General features: G+C 49.9%; 1 protein-coding gene across 2 annotated transcripts in view; it reads right to left on the minus strand.

Annotated features, from left to right (window-relative positions):
• Scube1 (signal peptide, CUB domain and EGF like domain containing 1) overlaps positions 1-24,446 on the minus strand; it is a 119,777-nt gene that overhangs the window by 90,938 nt on the left and 4,393 nt on the right. For both annotated transcript variants that reach the window (XM_021183319.1, XM_021183320.2), the window contains exon 3: positions 7,033-7,161. In XM_021183319.1, the coding sequence (XP_021038978.1) occupies positions 7,033-7,161 (129 nt within the window). The remainder of the gene's footprint in view (positions 1-7,032; positions 7,162-24,446) is intronic.

Raw genomic sequence — 24,446 nt, forward strand, 5'->3', positions numbered from 1 at the left:
TGGCCCTTGTGGTCATTTCCCTGAGTCGAGATTTCCTCATCTGTAAGGGTTGGTACCAGTGGCTTCTATCTGTCTGGGCCCTGGATTCTAGAATGAGGCTGCTAATGGTGTCTACCTGTAGATGCTGGGGATGTGGGGGAACAGCGAGAGAGCACAAACCCAACATGGGGCAGCCTCACAGTACAGAAATGCACCCCTTATCTTGCCTAGGTAGAACTGCCTCTGAGCAGAAGGTGTGGCACACAGTAGGTGCTCAATACATGTTCGCTGATACAGAGCCATCTGGTTAATCAATCAGCTTGTCTGCTGGATGCGACTACAAATAACTTCTCTTCAACGGGGATCAAAGTGCTGGGGACCAGTCCAAAATTCCAGCTGTGAGCGACTTGAGAAACACATTTTTCAGTCAGTCAAGTAAAGATGAAGGATGAAGACATCTGGCTCAGTGAACTGATGGCTTTCAGAGAAAAGAGAGCCTTGCTTTGTGAAGGTGGGGAAAAAATGACCCGCTGCTGGTTCTAATTTAAGATGAAAAAAAATCTTATTCTATTAGCCTAAATATTGCTCAGCTGGCCGATCGCACCGAGTTTGGAATAATATTTTTGAAACTGAACTGCTATTTCAAGTAATTACACGGGCTAAAGGCAGCCATTCCGGCCTGAGTGAGATCCCATCCCAGTTTCTAGTCCCTCTGGTGTCATTTTCTGTTATATTTGAGAAATTCCTCAATAAAGATGTCAAATAGAGAGAGGGCTTCACCCTCCAGAGCACAGACTTGGCTCCTTTCCAGGACCCTGGTCACAGACAAGCCATCTTCACAGAAAGCAGGCTCGCCTGCTCCAAAGTACAGAAACTGGGAACGTTCAAGACAGGAAAGTGACCCTTCAGCCCCCAGCCTCACTTCTGGCTGACTCCGGGCGTTTTTCAGCTCCCTCTATTGCTCTTTAAGATGCTCAGGGGTTTGCCCCTGCCACCTTCCCTAGGAATTCAGCAGATTCTACAACTGGAACAACGCTCTCTATCCAGACTTCTGCCGTCAAAACAACATTCAGGGACGACTCTTTCCGGAGTAGGGCAGGCTGTGGCTTGGTGTCTGAGCAGAGGTGTCAGATCCACAGGCAGCAGTGTGGACAGGGGACCGTCCAGCAACTCAGCCAGCCCTTCCACAGCCACCCAGCAAGCCTTGGGGGTGAAACCCCTGTGCTGGGAGCTTTGGCAGACAGCAGGACAGAGGCAGTTCTACCTAGGCAAGATAAGGGGTGCATTTCTGTACTGTGAGACTGAGCGACTAATGGAGTGTGTGAGGAAGTGAAGTGTGTCCCCTCTCCAGGCAGCCCCCTCCAGTGCCACACTGAGGTGTGGGCAAGGGGTGCCCTACCCTGGACATCACATTTTTAGGGCTCCTGTGCGATCTCCCTTGTGCTTGCCAGCCTCCTTCTGGAAGACTGGGTCCACGCGTGACACATGATTCTTTGCAACATGTTCCCTCCCCAACCCCACTCCAGACTGTTCCCCGGGTGAATGAAACACTAACCTGTCCTGTCTAAATGGCTTTGACCTTTTGATTCTCAGAGGGACACTCGTGTCTGAGCCACAGCAATAGGGCAGCTGTTTAGAGGCACGGGCCCATATCCCAACAGGTTAGGGGCCCTCATGCTCAGGGTAGTGTTGGACACAGGAGGAGTGGAAAGGGGCAGCGGGGGCGGGGGCGGGGGGGGGGAGATAGTTTCTGCCATACTTGCAAAAAATGCAAGGAGTCCTAGAATTCAGAAGTCATACCCGGCCTACAGGTCACTAGGAGGGCGATGGGGCAAGGGCGGGAGAGCTTTGGCATCACAGAGGGATTATGGTTCTCTTGGAAGCAGGCCTTCCTTGGGATCCTGCCTTGAGTCTCACAGATATCAGGGGGGCAGGGCAGCAGTCACCAAGCAACAGTGAGAAGAAAAAAAAATTTTTTTTTGAGACATCACACGTAGCACAGGCCTGTGCTTACGAACACCTGGCCCTCTTGCCTTCACATCTCAGGCACTTGGATCCCAGGTATGCACCAAGATTCCTGGCCACAAAGACTGATGCTTGCATGCCATCCCCTGATTTGAATTGCTGACAGTTCCTTCTGTGATGGCAACATCACAAGACTACAGCGGGGAGAACTCAAATGTGCCCCTGGGTCGGGGGGTCGGGGGGGGGCGGTGGGCTTCCAACTTGAAAACTTGGCTAGGACATAATGGTGACATCCAGCCCTGGGTCTCCTCCAGATTTAGTCAGCCCGCCACGTCTGAGGCTGGTGTTATAGACCATTGCATAGCTGTGACAGCTAAGACAGGAAGGGCCCAAGGAGTTGGGTCCAGGCTCTAAGATTCCCAAAGACTGGGGGCAGCAGAGTCTGCGTTGGACCCTTCCATGGCCCAGCCCTGTTCATTCCTTAATTATAGTTTGACTCAGCCCTTGTTGTATCACAGACATCAGTGCCCTCCCTGCCCCTCGAGTGTGTATGTATGCATATGTGTGTGTGCGTGCGCAGGTGTGTGTGTGTGTGTGTATACACGGTGCATGTGCCCGAGAAGTCTGAAAGCCAGCCTGTGGTGTCATTTCTCAGGCACTAGCCTGGAACTTGCCAAGTATTGGCTGGGCGGCCAGTGATCCTGGGAATCTTCCCAGCTGTGCCTCCCAGGTTGATAAGACAGCACCGTTGTCTAGATTTTAAGTGTAAGGACTGGGGATCCAACTCAGGTCCCTGTGCTTAGCAATGAAGCACTTTACCAACTGAGCCATCTCCCCAACTCCCGGGCACCTATCCTTAATGTGCTTCGAAGCTGGAAGACTGCGGCTCTAAAAGTTCAGCCTGGGGGTCACACTGGGGGTCGGTGCTGGAGCCGGCTGCAACCGAGGCCCTGACTCCTCTGAGTTGGAGCTTTCTCTTGAGAAGGAAAAAAGACCAAACAAAAGAAGCCTGTAGGAAAGGTCTGCCCTCAGCTGCCACAGGATCTGTGCTCGGAGTGGGAGGGGGCAGAGGGCGCTCGCCTAGGTCTTTCATATCCAGCAGTGTAAAAAGAATCCAGAGGGAAAACAATGTGGTTGAAACAAAGACCCGTACAGACGTCGCCGTCAGGCTGGAGGCTGGGGGGGGGGTGCCTGCCCTAGCAGGGGTAAGGGTGGCCCTTCACAGAAAAGAACACAGAGCTCCAGCCAGGGAGTCCGGGGAACACAGACCACGGGCTCTGGTCCTGGAAGGTGTTATAATACATTTCCATGGGTGGCTGAGCATCTGACCCATGCCGTGACATTTCTGGTGTCAGATGCTCTGTTGCCTACATCTGTAATTTCACAGAACCCTCCCTCACCCAAGCCCTATGTAGGAGACAGGGATGACATGTTTCAGGTTGTAGGTAGGAAACCGAGGTGCAGAGAAGCGAAGATACTGACCAAAGACTAAACAGCAGCTCAGAACTGGAGAGTCAGGATTTTAGTGTCAAACCAACAGCATCCAGGTCTGTGCCCTGGGCCAAAGTGATGCTGCTTACTTCTAACAAGATATTCCCCGCCTCCCACCCCAGGGGACAGTGGTGAGCTGTGCCTTTGCAGACCATTCTATTACTGAACCGTATTTGCCGCAGTGTAGGAAGCAGTACACATACGAGGTGAAGAATAAATGACATTTCACCTGGAGGTGGCACTGTAAAAGCTGTGTGGTCTCTGGTCTGAGGCCCTGCTTGGCTCTGCAGTCCCTGAGCCCAGCCTCAAGGAGCAGCCTGCAGCCCTACACACACTGTGCCCAGACCTACCAAGGTCTTCCACCTCTGAGAGCATGAGCCCCGCTGAGAGCTTCCTCTTTGAAGCCCTGGCAATCCCACTTCCACACCCCCCCCCCAAGCCTCACCCAGCCAGGGGTAGCTTTTCACAGGCCCTTCTGGTCTTTACTAACTCTTGTCCAGACCTCTGTTTTGGCATTTCTTTGGGGTGTAATTACATGTTCACAGATCTGTTTCCCATAATGAGCTCATCTGAGCCCCAACACGCATTAAACAAAACCAGACAGGGGATCTCAGCCTGACACGCCACTAGGAAGGAGAGGCCCAAGCAGTCGGGGTATTGAACCCTTCTACCTAGTACAGAAGAGCCAGCTGGCACCACGAGGGTCTGATCGGCTCTTTTAGGAATTCCTGCATTGCAAGGCTAGCAAATCCCAATGACCTTTCAACCCCTTGGCCCCATTTGCGGCAGGGATTCTGAAGGGATCACACAGGGAAGCAGAGAAGAAAATGTTTTCTGCCTAGATTCATTCCGGATTCCGATGGCAAATGCAGATAGATGGCTGAGCCTCGGGAGTAAAACTAACGCTGGCCGGTTGACCATTATGTCTGTACTCAGTCCAGGCCCTTCGGCTTAAGACTGTCATTTCACTCAACCTGTCGACATAGTGGCACACTGACCCAGTGAAGACGTATCTCCGAGACGGTGACAATACTAGCAGCCGTGACAGCTTTCTCCCACAGACAGGACAGAAGAGACCCTGATAGGCCTATAACCTGCTCACAGCCAGGCACCTGCCAATCACACATCGTGTCCTCCTGCTCTAATGGCTATGCTTCTGCGGGTCCTGGCAGAAGAGAGTTGGGGACAGGTGGGGTCTGTTCTGAGAGCCGTGTGTGGCTCACTGGTTGCTGTCTCTTGGGTTACAGACTGTGAAACACCTCCATGTCCCTTCCTCAAAAGATTCTGAGGCCTTAGCTCCAGAACTGTGAGTGTGGCCGCCGGAGGAATAACGGTCGTTATAGTTGTATTAGTTACAGTTGGCTGTCTTCTGTGCCAGCTACTTTTCTTTTCTGATTACTATGATCTAAAGCAGCTTAGGAGAGGTCCTTGTCAGGAGGACCTGGCGGCAGGGGTTTGAGGAAGCAGCCAGTCTCGTTTCATTCAAAGCCAGGACACAGAGACAGAAGGCTTGCTGCTCAGTCCCCTTTCTCTTCTTCATTCAGCCTGGGACCCCAGCCCATGGAACAGTGACCCCTAAATTTACTATGGCCCCTCAACAAACCTAATACAGACTATCCGTCACGACATACTCAGAGGTGCTCCCATGGTGAATCTGAACCCAGTCAAGACGGCAATTTTACCCAGCATGTCAGATGATCATTGGGATAAGGAGAGGCAGCCATGGCCAGTCCTCATCCAGTATACTTGACATCCTTGTGAAAAAGAGAATCTGGCCTATGAGAATGTCTGTAGAGCTAAGACAGTGTGAAGATGTGAGGAAATACTGTCTGCAAGCCTAAGAATTCTTGAGTGACCAGAGGCCGGGAGAAAGGCCTTGGGAAGAACTTTACCCACGGTCCTCAGACAGAAACAGCCCTGCCTTAATTTTGGGTTTTTAACATTTAGAGGTGTGTGAGGATTGACCTCTCTTGTGTAAGCCACCCAGCTCAGCCCTTTGTCACAGTAAACCCAAGAAGCTCCAACAGGCTGTTAGCACCGTTTTTTGACTGGTGGAGTGACCAGCTGGAAACAGAGGCCACACGACAATGCCTGATGTGTGCCCGATGCTAAAGGGACCAGATCATGCTGACATCTGACCACAGGACAGCAAAACATATGCAGAGGTGGATGGAGGACCTCGGGAGGACCGCGGGAGAACTGTGGGAGGCTCACCAGCAGTACATGCCATTTTTCTTCCTCCCTCGTCTACATTTTCTCAACTTAGTCACCCAAAATAATTATGCACATAAATTTTATATAATTGGCTTAAGATAGATTTGAACTGTGGACAATGGGAGGAATACAAGACTATAGGTTGAACTGTATCCCCTCAAAAAGACTCCAAACAGTATTACCTTGAAATGTGACTAACTTTGGAGACAGAGATTTAGAGAGGTTAAAAACTGGAACTGTTGGGGTGGACTTGTTCCAATATGACAAGTGTCCTTAATTTTTAAAATTAATTAATTTGTGTGTGTGTGTGTCTGTCTCTCTGTGTGTGCATGTATGTGTCTGTGTGTGTATACACATGTGTGCATGTGTGTATTTCTGTATGTGTGCCACAGTACACATGTAGTAGTTAGCAACTTGCAGGAGCCGGCTCTCTCCTTCCACCACATGAATCCTAAGGACTGAATTTTGGTCATCAGGCTTGGTGGCCGTTGGCTTTCTACACTGTAGTGGTTAGAATAAGAAATGTCCCCAAAAGCTGGGCAGTGGTATTGCACACCTTTAATCCCAGTACTTGGGATGCAGAGGCAGGCGGATTTCTGAGTTCGAGGCCAGTCTAGTCTACAGAGTGAGTTCCAGGACAGCCAGGGCTATTTAGAGAAACCCTGTCTTGGAAAAAAAGAAAAAGAAAAAGAAAAAAAGAAAAGTCCCCATAGGCTCATTGTTTGAACACCTGGCCTCCAGTTGGTGGCGCTGTTTGGGGAGGTTACAGGAGGTGCAGCCTTGCTGCAGGAAGTGTGCCTCCTGCAGCAGACTTCGAGAGCTTCTAACCTGACCCCATGTCCGGTTTCTTCTGTCTGCTTTGTGTTTGCAATTGAAGCTGTGATCTCTGGCAAGCTGCCTGCTCCTGCCTCCATGTCTCCATGGCCACTGCTTGCTGCCACACCACCTCACTATCCTGTGCTTTTATTCCTCTGGGGCCAAAATAAACTCTTCCATAGTCGCCTTAGCCTGGGTGCTTTATCACAGCAACAGAAAAGTAATGAATGCCTCAAAACTGAGCCACATCTCGGGTCCAAGTGTCCTTAAAAGAAGCAGCAATCAGGACTCCGAGAGATACTACCAGATGCATGCTTGCACAATGTACGTGGTCTGACAAGCACAAGAAGGCAGCCCTTTGTGCCTGATCTCCAGAACAAGAGGACAAAAACCTCTGCCATTGAAGCTGCATGGTTTTTGCAGTCTTTTGTTAGGGCGAATTGACAGACTACTACAAGGAGCCAGACGAAGGTGTATCTTTGCACAGCCCCCCCCCCAACTCTACATGGTAGAACTGAGAAATAAAAAGGCTGTGCCCAGAGGGGAAGGCTCAGCCTCACCACTCACCCAGGCAGTTGTGTCCATCATGGGCCAGCATGAAGCCATCAAAGCAGGTGCACCTGTAGTTCCCAGGGATGTTGATGCAGTCATGGACACAGCCCCCGTTGTAGTAGTCATTCTCACACTCGTCAATGTCTGCAAGCATGGAGACATGAGAAGTATCAGAATAAGAGCTTGGGGTTCCTTCTCTCACCACGGCGAGCCACTAGGATATGACTCACGAGGGGGATGTGACTGCTTTAATTGTCAACTTGATACAACCGGGAATCACCTGGGAAGAGAGTCTCAAGGAGAGATTGTCTGCATTGGGTTCACTTGTGGGCATGTCTGAGGGGGCATTGTCTTAAGGAATTGATATGGGAAGACCCAGTCCACTGTGGGTGGCACCATCCCCTAGGCAGGAGGTTCTGAGCTGGACAAGAGCAGAGAAATCAAGCAGAGCACAAGCAAGCAAGCATGCACTCATTTCTCCGCCCTTGTCCGGGGGTGGACTGACTAGGTGCTTGAAGTTCCTGCCTTGCCTTTCCCACCACAGTGGACTGGGTCCTGGAGCTGTAGTCAAGAACAACACTCCCTTTCCCTTAAGTTGATTTTTGTTACAGTATTTTTTTTTTTTAAATCACAACATCAGAAATGAAATTAGAACAGGGGAATAGCTCAACGGCTAGTCAATAAAATACACTTGAAGAATTATTTGGACACACTCTTGGCTCAGCGGCAAGGCTAACTAACAACCAGTTTTCAGAAGGGTCACGTTGTGTGGGTGTATGTGTGTGTTGGGGGTGGGGCTTCCAGTTCCTGCCACAGCAAAGCAGGTAAGAGTCAAGTCTGGCTCTGGCTCCTTCTAAAGACTTGTCAACACTGCCAACATATGGGGCGCTTCTACATCCACGAAAACTAGCTCTTTTGAAGCAGGGAGACCAAGTAAAATAAACTCTGTACATCACTGGGAGTGTCATCTCTGGAATGAAAGAATGTCTACTACCCCTTAACCCCAGTAGCTGCTTTCCCTATGGCCCGAGGCCTGGCCCTCGGCTGCTCCAGCTTCCTTGTTATAACAAAGACTTCTGTCTCATAAACAATGGTCAATAGCTTTTGTAAAGGTCATTCTTTTCTGCTGTTTTAAGTCTTTTTTCAACATTTCCCAGCAGGGGTCAAAGTTCTGGGGTTCCAGAAAGAAGAATAAGAACATGTCTAATTAACATTCAATGAGCTGCTTCTATGCCCAAGGGGTTGGCTGGACTGTATGCTGTTATCTCTAAAGTCCTTACAAGGGACTGTGCTGACCAGACTTATGTCAACTTGGCACAAGCTGAAGTCATCTGAGAGGAGGGAATCTCAATTAAGAAACTGCCTCCATAAGATTAGACTGTATGCAAGCCTGTAGATCACTAAGGCCATTGTGGGTGAGACCATCCCTTGGGCTGGTTGTTTTGGGTTCTAAAAGAAAGCAAGCCATAAGGTGCAAGTCAGTAAGCAGCACCCTCCATGGCCGCTGCATCAGCTCTTGCCTCCAGGTTCCCACCCTGTTTGAGATCCTGTCCTGACTTCCTTCAGTGAGGGACTACGATGTGGAAGAGTTCCCTTCCCAACTTGCTTTTGGTGATGGTGTTTCACCATAGTCGTGGCAACCCTAACTGAGACAGGCACTCAGCCTCAGTCCTCTTGTACAGGGCACTGAAGGAAGGCACAGGGAAGATAAAACCATGCCAAAGGCCACACACCTGGAAGGGATGCAAGTGGGATCCTAAAAAGCGAAATAGGACTCTGGCTTCCAGGCACAGAATGACCCCATCAGCCATGGTTGGGGCCTGGCACCTCTGGTGCAGGTCTTTGGCTATACCACTTGCAAATACTCCCTAGGTTCAATGCCTTCTAGTTACACTGAGACCAACCTCCAGGGACTCTAGGGTGACCTTTGTACAGAGGGAGCATGTCATGGCTGAACCGAAAGTGAATCTCAAGACACAGAAGAAAAATTTCCAAGATAGAAGAAGCATTTCCTTCCCTCTCTGCCAGGAGTAGAAGTTTGAGTTGAAGCTCTAGGAGAAGGTGGAAGGAGCCAGAACCCAAGTCTGAAGTGGGGCAGGGAAATCCTAGAGACCCGCACTTGCACCAGCTGGTGTACAGAGAAGCCATGGCACGTTTGACGATTAGTTTAGTATAGGAACGCTAGCCTGGAAACCCAGGAGCTCACTCACTTCTGACTCTCCTAGGAAGTGTTTAAGCATAGCACAGACACCCCAAGGAGCAAAACCAATAACCCTTGAAAGGATCTGATGCACGAGCCCACCCCACTACCCAGCCAGCCAGAAGAGGGAAGAACAAGGTAGGGGTTCCACCAAGGTCTCGGAGTCATGATGCTCTGTCCCTGCTCACAGTGACCACCTGTGCCATCTGGGGAAGAAAACTGAGTCGCAACATGTCTGAATCATCTTTAATTCCGACTTTAAATATACCTAGTAGTTTAAATAACATTAAGGCAAGATGCGAGACTTTAGGTTTATGGAAAGCCTGCTGAGCACTATCCCCACTTAGGGATACCATTGCTTTTAGGCTCTGCATGCAGCCCTGGTCGTTCAGAGCCCTGCACACATCATTCTAAACATGTCTTCTAGGCTTCAATCTACATCCCTCAGGCAATACATCCCGGCTTTAAGTCACCAAGCTGCCCAGCTCTGGGATTTGCCTTCACAGATAATATTGTTTTCCTTCCACGTTGCAGATAACAAGAATGGCTTTTCCCTTTTTCTCTCGAGCGCGCATGCATCTGTGTGTGTGTGTGTGTGTGTGTGTGTGTGTGTGTGTGTGTCTGTATGTGTTTCGTGTGTGTGTCTGTTTAAGTGTGCGCACTGTGTGAATGAGCATCTAGAGGTCAGAGGTCAACCTGTCTTTCTCTATCGCTTTCCTCTTATTTTTTGAGACAGGGTCTCTCAGATGAACCCAGAGTTCACTGATTGGGCAGCCAGACTGGATCCCCAGTCAGTTCCAAGGATCCAGTTATCCCCACCCACCCCCACCCTGTTCCCTCACCATTACCCTTAAGTGCTAGAAACACAGGCACAGGTCCATCTGGCTTTTTTGTTGTTTACCTAAGTGGCTTTTCTTTAACATAGTAATAGGCTTCCTTCTACTGTCTGCCAGCATGGGTATCACCTCCAACTGAACAACCAGGTCCCCCCCGCAACCCCTCCAAGCCCCCACCCCCGGCAAGCTAGTGATGATCCCAGCAGAATCTGCCTGTGGATCAGCCAGACTGAGGGAAGAGACTTCCGTGCCAAGAATAATCTTTCTCATGCTGCCCCTTAGAGGGCAGGGAGCCAGCCTTCCTGAAACAAGAGCCCCTCCCGGCCTCAGTGTAGTCCTCAGTGCAGAGAGCTCTTTTTCACGGCTGATCAAACTGAAGTGCAGAGAGGTCAGAGAACCGCTGAAAGTCACATAGGAGGAGACAGGACACACACATCCTTCCTCCCAGGTCACACTGCCCAGCACAGGCCAGCCACAGGCCAAAGGCTCCATACAAGCTTTCATCCTTAGCGCATTTTTGCTGTGTCCTGAGAAAGTGTTCCCTGGCCACCCAAGTGCTGTGCACCCCTCTGCCCTGCATGGATTCCTCCTTCATCCACACACATGTACATGCCTTTCCATATATATGCTCAGTCTCTAGCCAGCCAGCCATACAGTCAGTCATTCAGCCAAAACCCATCTTCCTCCTGCTATCCACGTGTCTGTACACTCTGGCATAGCTCCCCAAGTTCCCACCCAGCACCTCTCCCATTTATCTATTTATGCCAAAAACATATTCACCTTAATATGTGAGTTGGTGGATTATCTTTCCATTAACCAGTCACCTACAAACCTATCCATTTACCCAAGCAAACATTCATTCATATTCAAATTCATTTTCATACATTCATATATCCATCTCTATATTTGGTTGTGCACTGTCCTCCCATTAATTAAAAAAGTGCATTCACACACCTGTTCTCTCATATGTCCATACAAATGTTTAACCACCCATCCATAGATTCATGGTTGCAAACACTCACCCTCCAAATACACACATATACGCACACACCTGCACACACCTGCACACACATACTCACTCATACACACTCACACATAGGTGCACACACGTGCACATACACTCATACTCATGCACACACTCACACACACACATGCTTACATATACACACTTGCACACATACACACACTCACACTTATGCACACATACACTCACACACATATGCACACTCATACACACTCACACACAGGTGCACACACTCACACACGCACACTCACACACACTTGCACACACATGCACACATGTGTGCACTTACACACACACTCACACACACATGCACACACCCTGCGTACTCATTCCTCCTTATGTCCGACATACAAACATGCATCCATCTATCCATCCAATCTTCCCTCTACTCAATCACTCACTTCCTTCAAACAGCTTAAAAATAAATAAATACAACACGGTTTTCAGAAATAAAGGTTTAAGACAGAGAAAACAAGTGAGATGGGCTGGCAACACTTTGAGTGATACAGCACGTAATCCCTGCCCAGTCACACAAGGTGAGCTTCTAAGGTGCCCACAGAGAAAGAAACACAACCTATTATAGGGTCACCATGTCCACAACACGCAACTAAACCAGCTGTTCAGTGGGGTAAGACCTGAGCATCCATAGGTCTCCAAATAGGGGGACATTCCTTCTCCTGACTGGGGAGAATCACCCCTGTGGGCTTGGCCTAAGTTTAATCAGTGCCTGTTGTCAGTGTCTAATGATTAAGAAGAACACTCTTCCTATCAGGATGACAAGTATTTTTTGCACCATAGTCTAAGATGCAATAAAGCAACTGTGGAAGTCAATGAAGTGATTTCTAGGCCTCCCTCTCATTGAGTCTCTCTCCATAGGGAAGGCCATAGTCGATGCCAATCTACGGAGTCTGGAATTACAGATGCTCACCACAGTGTCCAGCTTTTTGTGTGTCCAGAGATCTGAACTCAGCCATCAGGCTTGTATGGCAAGTGCCTTTACCCACTGGACCATCTGCTAGCCGTCCACCTTATTCTTCTAGACAGCGTCTCACATCGAACCTGGAGCTCACTAATTCAGCTGAAATGCAGGCAGTAAACTCGTCTTCATCTCCCCAGTGTTGGGACTCCAGGCACACACTACTCCAACTGGCTTTTATGGGGACTGGGGAATCAAACTCAGGTCCCCAGGCTTGCACCAACTGAGCCATTCTCTAGCCTCTTTCTGGGATTTTTAGCAGATACCCTTGGAATACAGGCATGTAGAGAAAAGCCAGACTGGGTAGGCAGAGACAGAGCTGTGTGACACTGTCACGTGGGAAATGGGTGCTGGTCCCCCCTTAATGAGGAGAGGTTTCAGGCCCTTCCCTCCAGATCCTCAGGCAGTGGCTGCATCCAAATTCACCTTCTCTTCCTCCTCCTCCTCCTTCTTCTTCCTCTTCTTCCTTTTTCTTCCTCCTCTTCCTCCTCTTCCTTCTCCTCCTTTTTCCTCCTTCTCCCCCTCCTGTTAGAGTCACATCATCAGGGTGCACAGGGGTGAGAAGAACAGGTCGTCTTGCTCCACAAAGTCATTAAGAAGAAAGGTCACTGAGAGAAAAGCGTGAGCATTCTGTCTTCAAGATGCCTTGATTTGAGACCCCAGGGTGGTGATGGGGAGGGTCGAGGAGAACTTCCACCGAAGGGGTGAGGTCCATCAGATCACTGCCTACTCTGCTCTTCCTTCTGCTTAGGTTTTTTATTAATTAATTTTTTTTTTAGTGATTACATTTGCATTACATTCACTTCTTTTTGTGTGTGTGATAAAATTTTCAATTACATTTGGTGTGTGTGTGTGTGTACACATGAGAGTCAGAGGACAACTTGCAGGAGCTTGTGAATTCCTTTCACTATGTGGGGTCTCAGGAATCGAACTCCGGTCATCAGGCTTGACAGCAATCACCCTCACTCTGTGAGCCATCTTGCCCTCCTTCGTTTAATGAAAGCTTAGTTTCCAGTATAGTTTTCAGCATCCAATAAATAGAGCAGAACAAACAACACAGGAGCCGTGCATTCTGGGCTTTTCCAAAGGTCACATGGTCCTTCTTTTCCTATACTAAAATGTTAGCTTGCACGCCATCCCACAATGATGGTCTTGCACCAGCGACTGGGATGGACCCCAAGGAGCATGGACATTTTCTTCCTATTTAATTTAAAATTGATTCTCACTGCCTTATAAAATATATATTTATTCTGTGGTGTCTTGGCGCTAGAAGATTCTTTCCTGATGAATCAGAGCGCTCTCTCATCGTATTTTAATACTGTTTTAGGAAAAAAATTTTTTTTTCTCTTTTCTTTTTAAATCAAAGCTGACAGGAAAACCTCAAAAGGAAGGTTTTGAAAGTAACCACACGTTCACTCTCAGGGGCCACTACTGACAAGTCCCACCTCCCCCTGATTGGCATTTTTGTAGACATTCCACCCGGATGCGAAGCCCCATTGCTAACAAAGGCCCAGTCCCCGACTGGGCGCTAGCTTGTCCCCCCTTTGTCTGTGGCTTTAAAAAAACTGTGCACTCTTTAGATAGACGTCCATTCTGGGAGAGATGTATGGCTTAGGAAGTTGAGTCCTTATTGATGAATAAATCTTAATCCGGTTTGTTGGCTAATTATGCTCTCGGGAAGGTAGTTTCTCTCTGCCTCGCAGGAAGGATTAAGTCCCCTGTCTCCGGTGGCGCAGGGTTAAGCTCCGGGTCTGTAATGGCTGAGTAATGAGACGGGCTCTCTGAGGACCCCTGGCATCCATCGATCAGGTCTCCCTTCTAGTGAGACAATGCCAGAAGTGGGCCCAGCAGTTAATTATGGGAGAGGTCAAAGGTCACACAAAACCAACACCAGTCTATATACGTCCTCATTCCTAACTGCCGACAAGGTCCACGGCTCAGCCGGAGGCAGTGAGGGTCTCCCTACCCCTTTCTGAGATCTGAGACAACCATGGGGTTACAGCTATTCTGTGACCTCTTCCAGTGCCCGGAGAGGCTTCCGGCCAGCATTAAGTACACTTTGCAGTTTTCCATGCCTGGAGCACCTTCCCCAGCCCAGGCTCCTAATCACCCTGGCTTGGGATTTGGTGTCTTGCCCCCTCTGAAGCTTAGCCTATCTCCCTCCTTCTGTTCCTCCAGCTCCCCCCACCTATAGACACCAACATCACTGTGACATCGGGAGCTGCCCTGTCCATGGGGACTTGCAGCTTGAGCCTTTGAAGCGAGCCGAATGTGTGCAGTTAGCAGTGGCTGCGTGCTGAATGAACAAGGACTGGGCTGTTGCTTCTGCTGCCCGGCCCTGCGGTGTATGGGACAGTACTGGGCAGGACTGCAGGCACTGCACACAGGACAGCTCCAAGAGGTAGGCACCAGCATCTTAACTTTATGCCAAGTTAAGGACCCCTGGTATCCATTGATGGGAAACTAAGGTACGCGGAGCCAGGAACTGAGCCAGGCTGCCTGACTTCAAAATTAACACCATCCAGCCACAAGAGGCCACAAAGTAGGTGATCCTATCCACAAAGTGCCTCCAGAATAGGCCAGCCCAGGGACAGAATGTGTACTACTGGTGTCCAGTGGTTACAAGGGGCTGTAGGTCTCAGGGTTGGGGTGGAGGCTAAGAAATATGGTATCTCTAAACTGGTTGTGTGGAGAGCAACTGTGGATTCACTAAAAGGCACCGGCTTGCAGACTTCAGATGGGTCAGCTATGCAGTGTGTGAACATAGCAGTCTTGAAAACAAAGAGAAAGAGGGCTGGGGGCACAGCCCATGATTTCCCAGAACCCACACAAAACTCAAAGAAGAGAGCCGCCTCCACTGCGTCTCAGTCCTCCAGCATAGCACGCAGTGGCACACGCCCCGCATGCCTCAGACAAACATGTAATAATCATTTTTTTTAATCGAAGGAAAGCCAGTGTGATTGTTGCACGTATCTGTGGGACAAGCTGGCTTTTTTTTTTCTCCTGCCTGGATGCAGGGGGACTGTGAGGGTGGTCACTTTGGGTGTACAGTGTTTTCTACTTTGTTTGTTTTTCAAAAAGTATCCTTATTCCGTATCCCAGGCTGGCCTCCAACATCCGTCTTCCTCTGCCCCCCTAGGTATTGGCATCTCAGGTGTGTACCACTACCTTGGGCTCAAGGATCCTCACTTTAAACAAATGCTCAGCCTGGGTTCATGGTAGGGTGTGTTCTCCCAAGATTAGAAAGGTGCCCCTACCAAGCCACTAGGAAAAGGATGGGCAAACTAACACTTCTCCCCCAACCGTAAACTCTCCTTGAGACTCTTCTCCAGGTTTTGGCTTCAAGACCTCATGGAACATTACTTAAGGGAAACCAAGCCTTAGAAGTGTCTGGCAGGGGGTGGGGGTGGAGTGTGTGGCAGTGAGGGGGTGTATGTGGCTCAGACAGCCCTGTGCTCCTTCCTGCCTGTTACAAACTGGATCCCAGGAGCTTTCAGCCATTCTCTCCTTCCTTTGGCAAGACCGAAGCGGGTGTGCTACAGACCTCAAAACCCTCCAGGGCCTCCAAACCCCGACCCCCAGATCATCAGAGGTACCCAGGTGGCAGCAAAGGTCTCATCTAAAGCAGAGAGCTAGTCTATGTTCCCTGAATGGCATGGGGATGTAACAGAGTATGTCTTGAGCACTTAGCTTGAGAGCAAGCCTGGACTGATGGCAGCTGAGACCCAGGACTCCCCACTCAGCTTTCAGTCCTTGTGGCGGTGGCTGCCAGCCTGAGCTGAACTGACCTGTGTGGATGGGCTCCCCATCTTCCTTCCTAGATCCCTGTAGGGTGTGATCCCCCCAAAACAACACAAGTAACAGAGGAAATCACCCCTCATGGCAACTGGCTAAACCTTCCCTGTGGCTCAGGTAGACCATCTGGATCCACTTCCCTACCCACGGGGCAAGTGAGCTGTACAGCCAGAACCCCAACACGAGCAGGCTAGCTTTGGAGTCGGTACCCTTGATCCAGATGAAGCCGCCCAAGGGCAGTCCCAGGTCTCAACTGACCAGAGATTTATGCCCCAGCATACTTACTGCCGATCAGGATACCTGCCTGCCCTCATTCTGTACCTATGCCAGGCCTCTTGCCCGCAACCTGGACCCTGGCCACAAGGAGCTACCAGACTGGTTTTGAGGAGAAACCAACAGGAGCCCAGTGAGATCCAGGTCTGCCTGTGGGAGCGGCAATGGAAAGGGGCAGGTGGTTGAGCTCTGTTGATGGTCACCAGCTCCTCCAGGGTACGGAGCACCATGAGCACCATGATGCTGAAGCCTCAGAGACTCACGTGAGGACATGGGGACATTCTCAGCTCTATACCCCTTCACCAAGAAGGGAGGTCTAGGCAGAAGGCCTATGTCCTCAGAGCAAAGGGAACATTTCAGAGACTCTGAGAAGAACAGGGAAAGATCAGCCCTGGTGACTGTTAAGAGCCAGCCGAGGCCAGCTAAAACCTACAGACCCATCCCTCCCAGGGTTGCAGCCTGGATCCATCTGGAGGACCTAGCCAGGGCAGCCTCTGGGACCCCCTGACCTTGTCCATATACACAAGCCCCCGGCGCTCTTTGTCTCATGGTCTTCGGGGAGAAGGCCAGTATCCATCTCAGTAGCACTCAAAGGCCAACAAGCCCACAGTTTATTTTCTTAGAAATAATGGTTTTTTTCTGGTTAGCATTCCTCTGATGGAAACACAAATACAGCCACTGTAATAAGAAGCAGCCGAGGGGAAGGGGAGGCGAGAGGGCCTGCAGGCAGCACTGGGAAGGTCTGCCACCTGAGGAGGGGTAGGCGGACAGGACACCCAGGGAGTGGGAAGCCAGGTGGGAAAGGAGCTTTCAAGGGAAGAGCCCAAGACAAAGCATCTCAGACTGCCTTCCACACCCCTAAAACAGCGGTTCTTAACCTTCCTAACTCGATGACTCTCTAATACAGCTCCTCGTGCTGTGGTGACCCCCCCACCACCACCATAAAATTATTTCGTGGATACTTCACAACTGTAATTTTGCTACTTCTATGAATACATAATGTAAATATATCGGATATGCAGGATACCTGCTCTGTGACCCTCATGGGGGCGGGGGGTCGTGACCCACAGGTTGAGAAACACTGCCCTAGCCGCAGGCTTGCTCCACAGCCTCTACTCAAGTGCATACCCCCAGGCAGTTGTTGCTGGTCCCACTGGTCAAGAAAGGTGGACTGAGGAAACCAGGGGTCCAGACGACCCATCACATGCAGGATTGGGGGGGGGTCAGTGAGCCCCTCTGAGCCACCATTTATCCACCAGCCCCAGAGCTGGAGGTGATGTCAGAGGCCAGGTTCTACTCCACTCTCCTAGCCAGGCTTGGATGACACCTCCCCTAGGAACACCCTCCCCCCCGCCACACACACACATAACATCTTCCACCCCATCCCGATGTCTTCCCTACCACAGGCAGGAGGAGATATCCACTTTCTCTTCCCTACCTCCACTGAGTCCTGTCTCTGTCTTACTGAAGGTTTTCTAACTCATTTTGTCCTGTGCAACCTCCTGCTAACCACTGAGGATGACCAGGAAACACTTGGGACCAGCACTAACTAACAGCGAGTAGACCCTTAGCAAACACTCTGGACGCTCTGGGGCCAGGTCCCACCCTGAACTTGTCTTCAATACAAGCCCACCAAGCACACAAGGTTTTCACTGTCCCCTGCTACAGACGGTCAGGACCCCAACAACTCTCCCAGTGACCTAAACTGTCACTGACTGGGACTAGTCACAAGCAACCCTGCCTGTGCTGGTCTGGTAAAGCTTGTTTTTTTCTTTTTTTTGGGGGGGGGGCGGGTTCAAGACAGGGTTTCTCTATGTAGCCCTGGCTGTCCTGAAACTCACTTTGTAGACCAGGCTGGCCTCGAACTCAGAAATCTACCTGTCTCTGCCTCCCAAGTGCTGGGATTAAAGGCATGCGTCACCACGCCCGGCAAAGCTTGTTTTTTAAGGTCTATTTTATTCTTCATATTATGTGTATGAATGTCTTGCTTGTGGGTACGTATGTGTGACTGTTGCCCACAGAGGTCAGAAGAGGGCGTTGGATCCCCCCCGGAACTGGAGTCGCAGAAGCCTGTGAGCCACCACGTAGTTGCTGAGAATCGAACCTGGATCCTCTGCAAGAGCAACAAGTACCCTTAACCACTGGGCCATCCCTCCAGCCCCTGCCCCATCCCTGCGGGTCACTTTTAACTGTTGTCTTGTCAGAATTGAGAATCACCTGAGAAAAAGAGTCTCAATGAGGGGTTGTCTTGATCGAGGTGAACCCATGAGCATGGCTGTGGAGACGCGTCCTAAATGTCAACTGACCTGGGAAGACCCAGTGTATTGTGAGGAGTATGGGGCCCTAGACTGTGTAAGCATGGAGAGGGTTCGCTCATTCCTAAGCAGGTCGGCAGCAGGGGTGCGTTTGTCTCTCTGTTCTTGGAGTGTGAACCTGACATGACTAACTACCTGAGTTTCTGCCCTGATGTCCCACAAGGATGGACTGAACCCTGGATCTGTAAGCTAAAACACACCCTTCCACCCACCCCACCCCCCTTAGCCCCTCATGTTGCTTTTCATGGAAGTATGATGAAAATTTCTGTTCTCACAGAACAGAACAGAAATGAGACCACCACCTAATTGCTACCCGGGAATAAGTAACTGGGAGCTTCAAGTCCTCTTGCCCTGCTGGTCGGCTGGATCCTAGCTTTAATCTTGGAGGGCACACACATTAGCATAATTGCATGTTTTCAGACCTAGGGGGGAGGGTCCCCCCTTGCTAGCTCCCTACCCCCAGTTTTTCCTGCCTTCCCCTGCCTCAAGCACAACTCTACCTGGAGTTTCACTAAAGCATGCTATAATCTGGTGGAAATGACTTAACAAGACTGCGGCCGTTATTCGCTACGAAGGCCAATTGGTTTTAGTTTTTCTTCCCCCCCCCCCCCTTAATGATAAACTAAATGAAGGCCGGGTGTGTTATTAAGAGTTTGGTTAAAACCTTTAATGACTTGCTCTGTAATCTGCTTAACTTTAGTGATCGACAGGGACACCCTGGGGACATAAAATCCAGGAAGTGATTATTCACATTCATTACATACATGCTAATTTTGCGATCTCTGATGGTTGTCTTTTTTTTTTCTTTTCACACACACAACCCGAAAGGAAAATAGTAATATATTTAATATATTGTGGCCAAAACAAAATCTCATTTCCCCCAAGAGTTTTAATTACAGCATTTTGAAAAGGGCCTGAGTTGAAACTTGTGAGAGGAATAAACCACTTGAATGGATGGTCTAAAAATTAAGTACACATAGAAGGACGATGTGCGCTGTGGGTTCAGACTAAACAGCCATTAGCAGGGGGGTGGGGGGTGGGGGCGGGGTCTTGGTTATTTAAACAAGCCATTTGAGGGTGGTTTGCTCCTTGTTTGAGGCCTGGTCCTGATTATAAATGAGAGCTTTTAATTAAGATTAGTAAGACCCAATTCAAGCTATAATTTGGTCCTTTTCCTTTGCAAATGTCTATGAAAGCAAGGTGATTAAGGTTAAACGAGTTGAAGCCTTTAAGGGGGATGAGCTGCCCACTCCTGGCCCCGGCCTGCCCCTCTGGCAGAAGGAGCACAAACAGGCCTGGTTAATTCAGAACAGGGGGCTGGTTGGTGCAGGGCTGGCCTCCATGGCCTCCAAAAGACCCATGATCAAAGGGCCCTGTGAGATGCAGTAGTACCTGCTTTGCCAAGGGAAGAGGAACTGGGAGATAGAGTGTGCAAAGGTCCTGGGGTAGAAAGAAGCTGGATTTTGAGGAGTGAATTAAGGTAGTTAGGGTGAGATAAAGGAGGGAAGGATTTAAAAACAAAAACAAACAAAAAATGTAGCTCAAATTGTTTAGGCAGAAACAGGGGTGAGCCCAAGGGGAGAAGTTCTATGAATGACATCCAAGGGGGTGGGGCTCCCATCTATTCCATGGGACATGATCCTAGTGGGTCACAGACATAAACCTGTCTCTAGGGAACAGCTACAGAGAACAGTATGGTCTCTTCTATCATTCTACAGCGAGGGAACCCAGGAACCCTCTCCTCACAGTCTTCAGACAGACACTTGGGACCCCATGGCTGACGGCTAGAGGCAGTCTCTGCTGGATCACCTGGCTGAAGACTGAGCTCGCTGAACCCAGTTTCCCGAGATAAACGTTGTCACTGGTCCCGCCAGTCACAGGCCTCAGCTTCCTCCAAGTTGAGTGTGCGAGGCTCAGGCAGGCCTTCCCCGACTTTCCCTGGGCTGGTAACTACCTTCTGACAACAGGTTTGGACCAACCTCAGAGGACTGATGTGGGACATCACAGCCTAGAACATCAGGCTCTGAGGAGGGATGGCGACAGACAGGTGGAAGTCACCTGTTTGGGGATCAGGGAAAACTTCCTGAAGGAGGTGATGCTGGGGATTCCTCCCCTCTCTTCACAGCCACGCCCCTCGTCCCTTGGATGGAAATCAAACAGGTGACAGCCAGCAGCCCTTAAGGTAGGTCCAGGAGGATCCCAGGAATATATAGTATGGCAGGGCAGACAATAGATGCATAAATGGGTTTGGAAAGGGCCACTGGGAGGAGCAATCAGGGGCTACACAAGTCACAGAGCAAACTCTTCTGCTTCATCAGGGCCTTATCAGTGATCCAAGCCAATCTCATTTGTCCCCAGCAAGCCCCTTGCCTCAGTCACCAAGTCAGTCCATAGCATGCCTTCCACCAGCATTAATACATCATCAGGATGAGATGATAATTAAACAGAAATGGAGACTGTCTCAACATCAGCTGTATCCCATTGCCATAGTCACCATCAGCACCATAGTCACTCTCCATCATCAGCATCACAGTCATCTCATCATCATCATCTGCATCCCATCACCATAGTCACCATCAGCACCACAGTCACTCTCTCCATCATCAGCATCACAATTATCTCACTATCATCTGCATCCCATCGCCACAGTCACCATCAGCACCACAGTCACTATCTCCATCATCAGCATCACAATCATCTCATCATCATTACCACTGTTATCAACACCACAATCCATATCATTAGTCTCTCTGTGACTAACATTATTAATATTATCATTACCCTCACCTTCACCATCACCACCCTCACCAAGGTCACCAATATAACCATCCCCATAACCGTCATATAAGTCAATATCACCTCATCTACCAGGCGATTGTGACAATGCCTTTAGTCCCAGCTCTTGGGAGGCAGAGGCTGGCAGACCTCTGTAAGTTCGAGGCCAGCCTGGTCTACAGAGCAAGTTCCAGGATAGCCAGGACTGCACAGAGATACTCTGTCTCAAAAAAGAAAAAAAAAAAAAAAAACCAAATCTATCTGTCTGTCTGTCTGTCCATCTGTCCATTGTCCATCCATCCATCCATCCATCCATCCATCCATCCATCCATCCATCCATCTGTCTATCTACAAAGATTCATGTGGCTTGCCCAAGGCTTTGGGTTTGGTTCTCAGCACTGCAAAAAAACAGATAAAGGTAAAAAGTACCACGCCATCATGACATCATGACCTGTTAGCCCTACTGCCATCACCATAGCAACAGCAGCTAACGCTTGTGTATTACATGCTACCAGCCAGGCTATGCTATCATGCTTTAAATACATCAGTGCACTTAACCCTTGCCTCCTACAAAGTATATGCTGGAATGGCGCTCATTGTACAGACAGCGGTTGAGTGTCTCACCCAGATACACAGGCCGGATGTGAACCCCAGCAATCTGGCTCAACATCTATTCTTTAACGACTGCTCAGTTGAATAAGGGCCATTCAGACCATGACAGACAGCAGTGACCACAGCAGACACAGCAATGGGCCCACCACACCTGGGCTCTCATCCCAATGCTGGCAAGGAAGGCCCTTCTCTCTCGGGTCTCCTGTGGACCATCTAAAACAAGGAAATGAACATCTGGGTGGTCTCTGCGCTCCCTCAGGCCACCCTGAATGTGGCCTCTCAGCCCCTGCAGATGTGTCTGCGGTCTTCTGGGGGGTAGCCATCTTAGGGTGTCTGATGACCTCTGTGTTAATATTGCAGCAGGCTGTGCTTATGCCAACCAATCCCCGTCTGTGAGTCTTCAGGAATAAGGACACCAAAGACAAGCAGTCTGGGCCTACCCAGGCCCTCAGAATCCAGGCCAACCAGCATTCGCTGTGCATTAAGATTGTCACTTATAACTTCAGCCCCTAGGCACCACCAACCGAAGGGCAGGGCGTACGGAACCAAGAGCATTACCTCCAATGTGTGTGGCACTGAGGGACTCTGAAAGGTCTTTACCATTCACAAGCCCCTGCAGCTTGCAGCTCCTATAACAGCACATGGTGGCAGGTAACACACTCACCTACATGCTGGATACTGGGAGCTAGGCACCCAGACAGGAGGGCTTCACACACTACACTGTGTCCTGGCTCAGCTCTTCACAATGAGTGGAGAACAGAGCCAAAGGAGACACTGAGACTTGCTGAGGGGAAACCATCGCCTAGGGCTTATGTCAGAGATGGGCTGCAACCAAGATGCCTTGCAGAGGCCAAGCTGTTCCTTGGTTTCCTCTCACATGACACAGGGTCAAATGGCACTATCACAGAGAAGATCCTCCTAGCAACTCCCATGCTCCCGCTTCCCACCACCCTCCACTCGCTGGGGTCTCACAAATTGCTGCCCTGAATTCCAGGGCTGGGGAGATGACTCAGACGAAACATATTCTACAGACCAGGGATATCACCAGCCCCGCCCCAGGAGCTGGGAGCAGAATGACAGACTTTGTAAGTGAAGCACTCCTGAGTTCCTGGGGTTACAGCCAGTTGTATATGGCTTGAGAGAGATGGCTCTGACACCCAGCCCTTAGTAATCAAAGTTGGGGGATGCAAGATATGAAATTGGAACCCAGAGTCAGAAAAGCAACAGTGGAGGGCAGCCAAGGGGCTTCTGGGAGTACAATGGGAATGTCATGCAGGAGTGTGCCTTACATGTGTGTTCCTGAAGGGTACTCCAACTTCCTTCTGGGGCAGAGATGGGTGAAAGGTCCACAGAGCTAAGTGGCCAAACTGGTTGGGAACAAGAGCTGGCTCTCGAGCTGGACATAGCTCAGATAGAGTGATTACCTAGCATGCAGGGAGTCCTAGGTCTGACCCCTAACTAGGTTTCATGATACACATCTGTAATCATCTGTAATCACAGAAATAGAGGCAGGAGGATCAGGAGTTCAAGGTCAGCCTCAATCACATAACAAGTTCAAGGCTAGCCTTAATTATGTAACAAGTTCGAAGCCAAACTAGACTCCATGAGATTCTTCCTCAAAATGAACAAAATACGTCTCATCCCAGGACTCCATCAGAATAGGGAGTTAAAGCAGAGCTCTGAAGGGCTTCAGAGAAACAGGCAGGAGAAGATGTCAGCTGAGGGTATTGGACAGCAGGAGCTGGACTGTGAGAAGGACAGGCCAGCTCAGTGGCTTCAGCTAGCAGAAGGGTTGTGCCAAACATGGCCCTCCCTTGCTGGAACATCGGGTCTTAAGGACAAAGAGAGGGTCAGAAATTACACACATGCTCCCACTTGCACCACCTGGACCACTGGAGCTACCTACCCTCCAGAACCAGCCAACAAACAGCCTTGCAAATGACCTGCTCTCTCTTCCTGCTCAGACGTCCCAGAGGTCTGTGGGTCACATCTGCTTGCCTCCCTGCAGCTCCTGGGGACCCAAGCAAGCTGACACTAAGCAGGACCCATGAAGCTGCCATCTGCTCAGCTCTCAGCCTGTAGAAGCCGAGTCAATGCAATGGGTCAGTGAGGTAGGTCTGCATTCCTGGGGGCACCGGGCAGCTGTAAGGGCCCAGCTCTGCAGAGCCTGGTCAGAAGACACAGGACATCATCCTGTTTTCACGCAATGCTTGCCCAAGGCTATCAATCTCACACTGAAGACTGAACACCAGCCTGAGTGAGGATAGGAAACCCTGGGGTTTTGTTCTGTCTGCGCTGATGTGAAACTTGGGAGACACTGAAATCAATGCTTGATTTTCCTCTGTACAATGAGGGTGGGTGGGAAGGTCTCGGTTAGGAGTACATGATCAGGAGGAATAGTTTATAGACCCCAATAGCTAAGCTCTGCCCAATACACATGGGGTCAAAATAACCATGGGACATAGCTTAGACTCCCACTTCCCAGAACCACAGAGGATTCACATTCCTCTGTTAGGGGAGACACTTTCTTCTTTCCTTCCTTCCTTCCTTCCTTCCTTCCTTCCTTCCTTCCTTCCTTCCTTCCTTCCTTCCTTCCTTCCTTCCTTCCCTCCCTCTCTCCCTC

The sequence above is a fragment of the Mus caroli genome, chromosome 15, assembly GCF_900094665.2.
Source record: "Mus caroli chromosome 15, CAROLI_EIJ_v1.1, whole genome shotgun sequence".
Taxonomy (NCBI): Eukaryota; Metazoa; Chordata; class Mammalia; order Rodentia; family Muridae; genus Mus; species Mus caroli.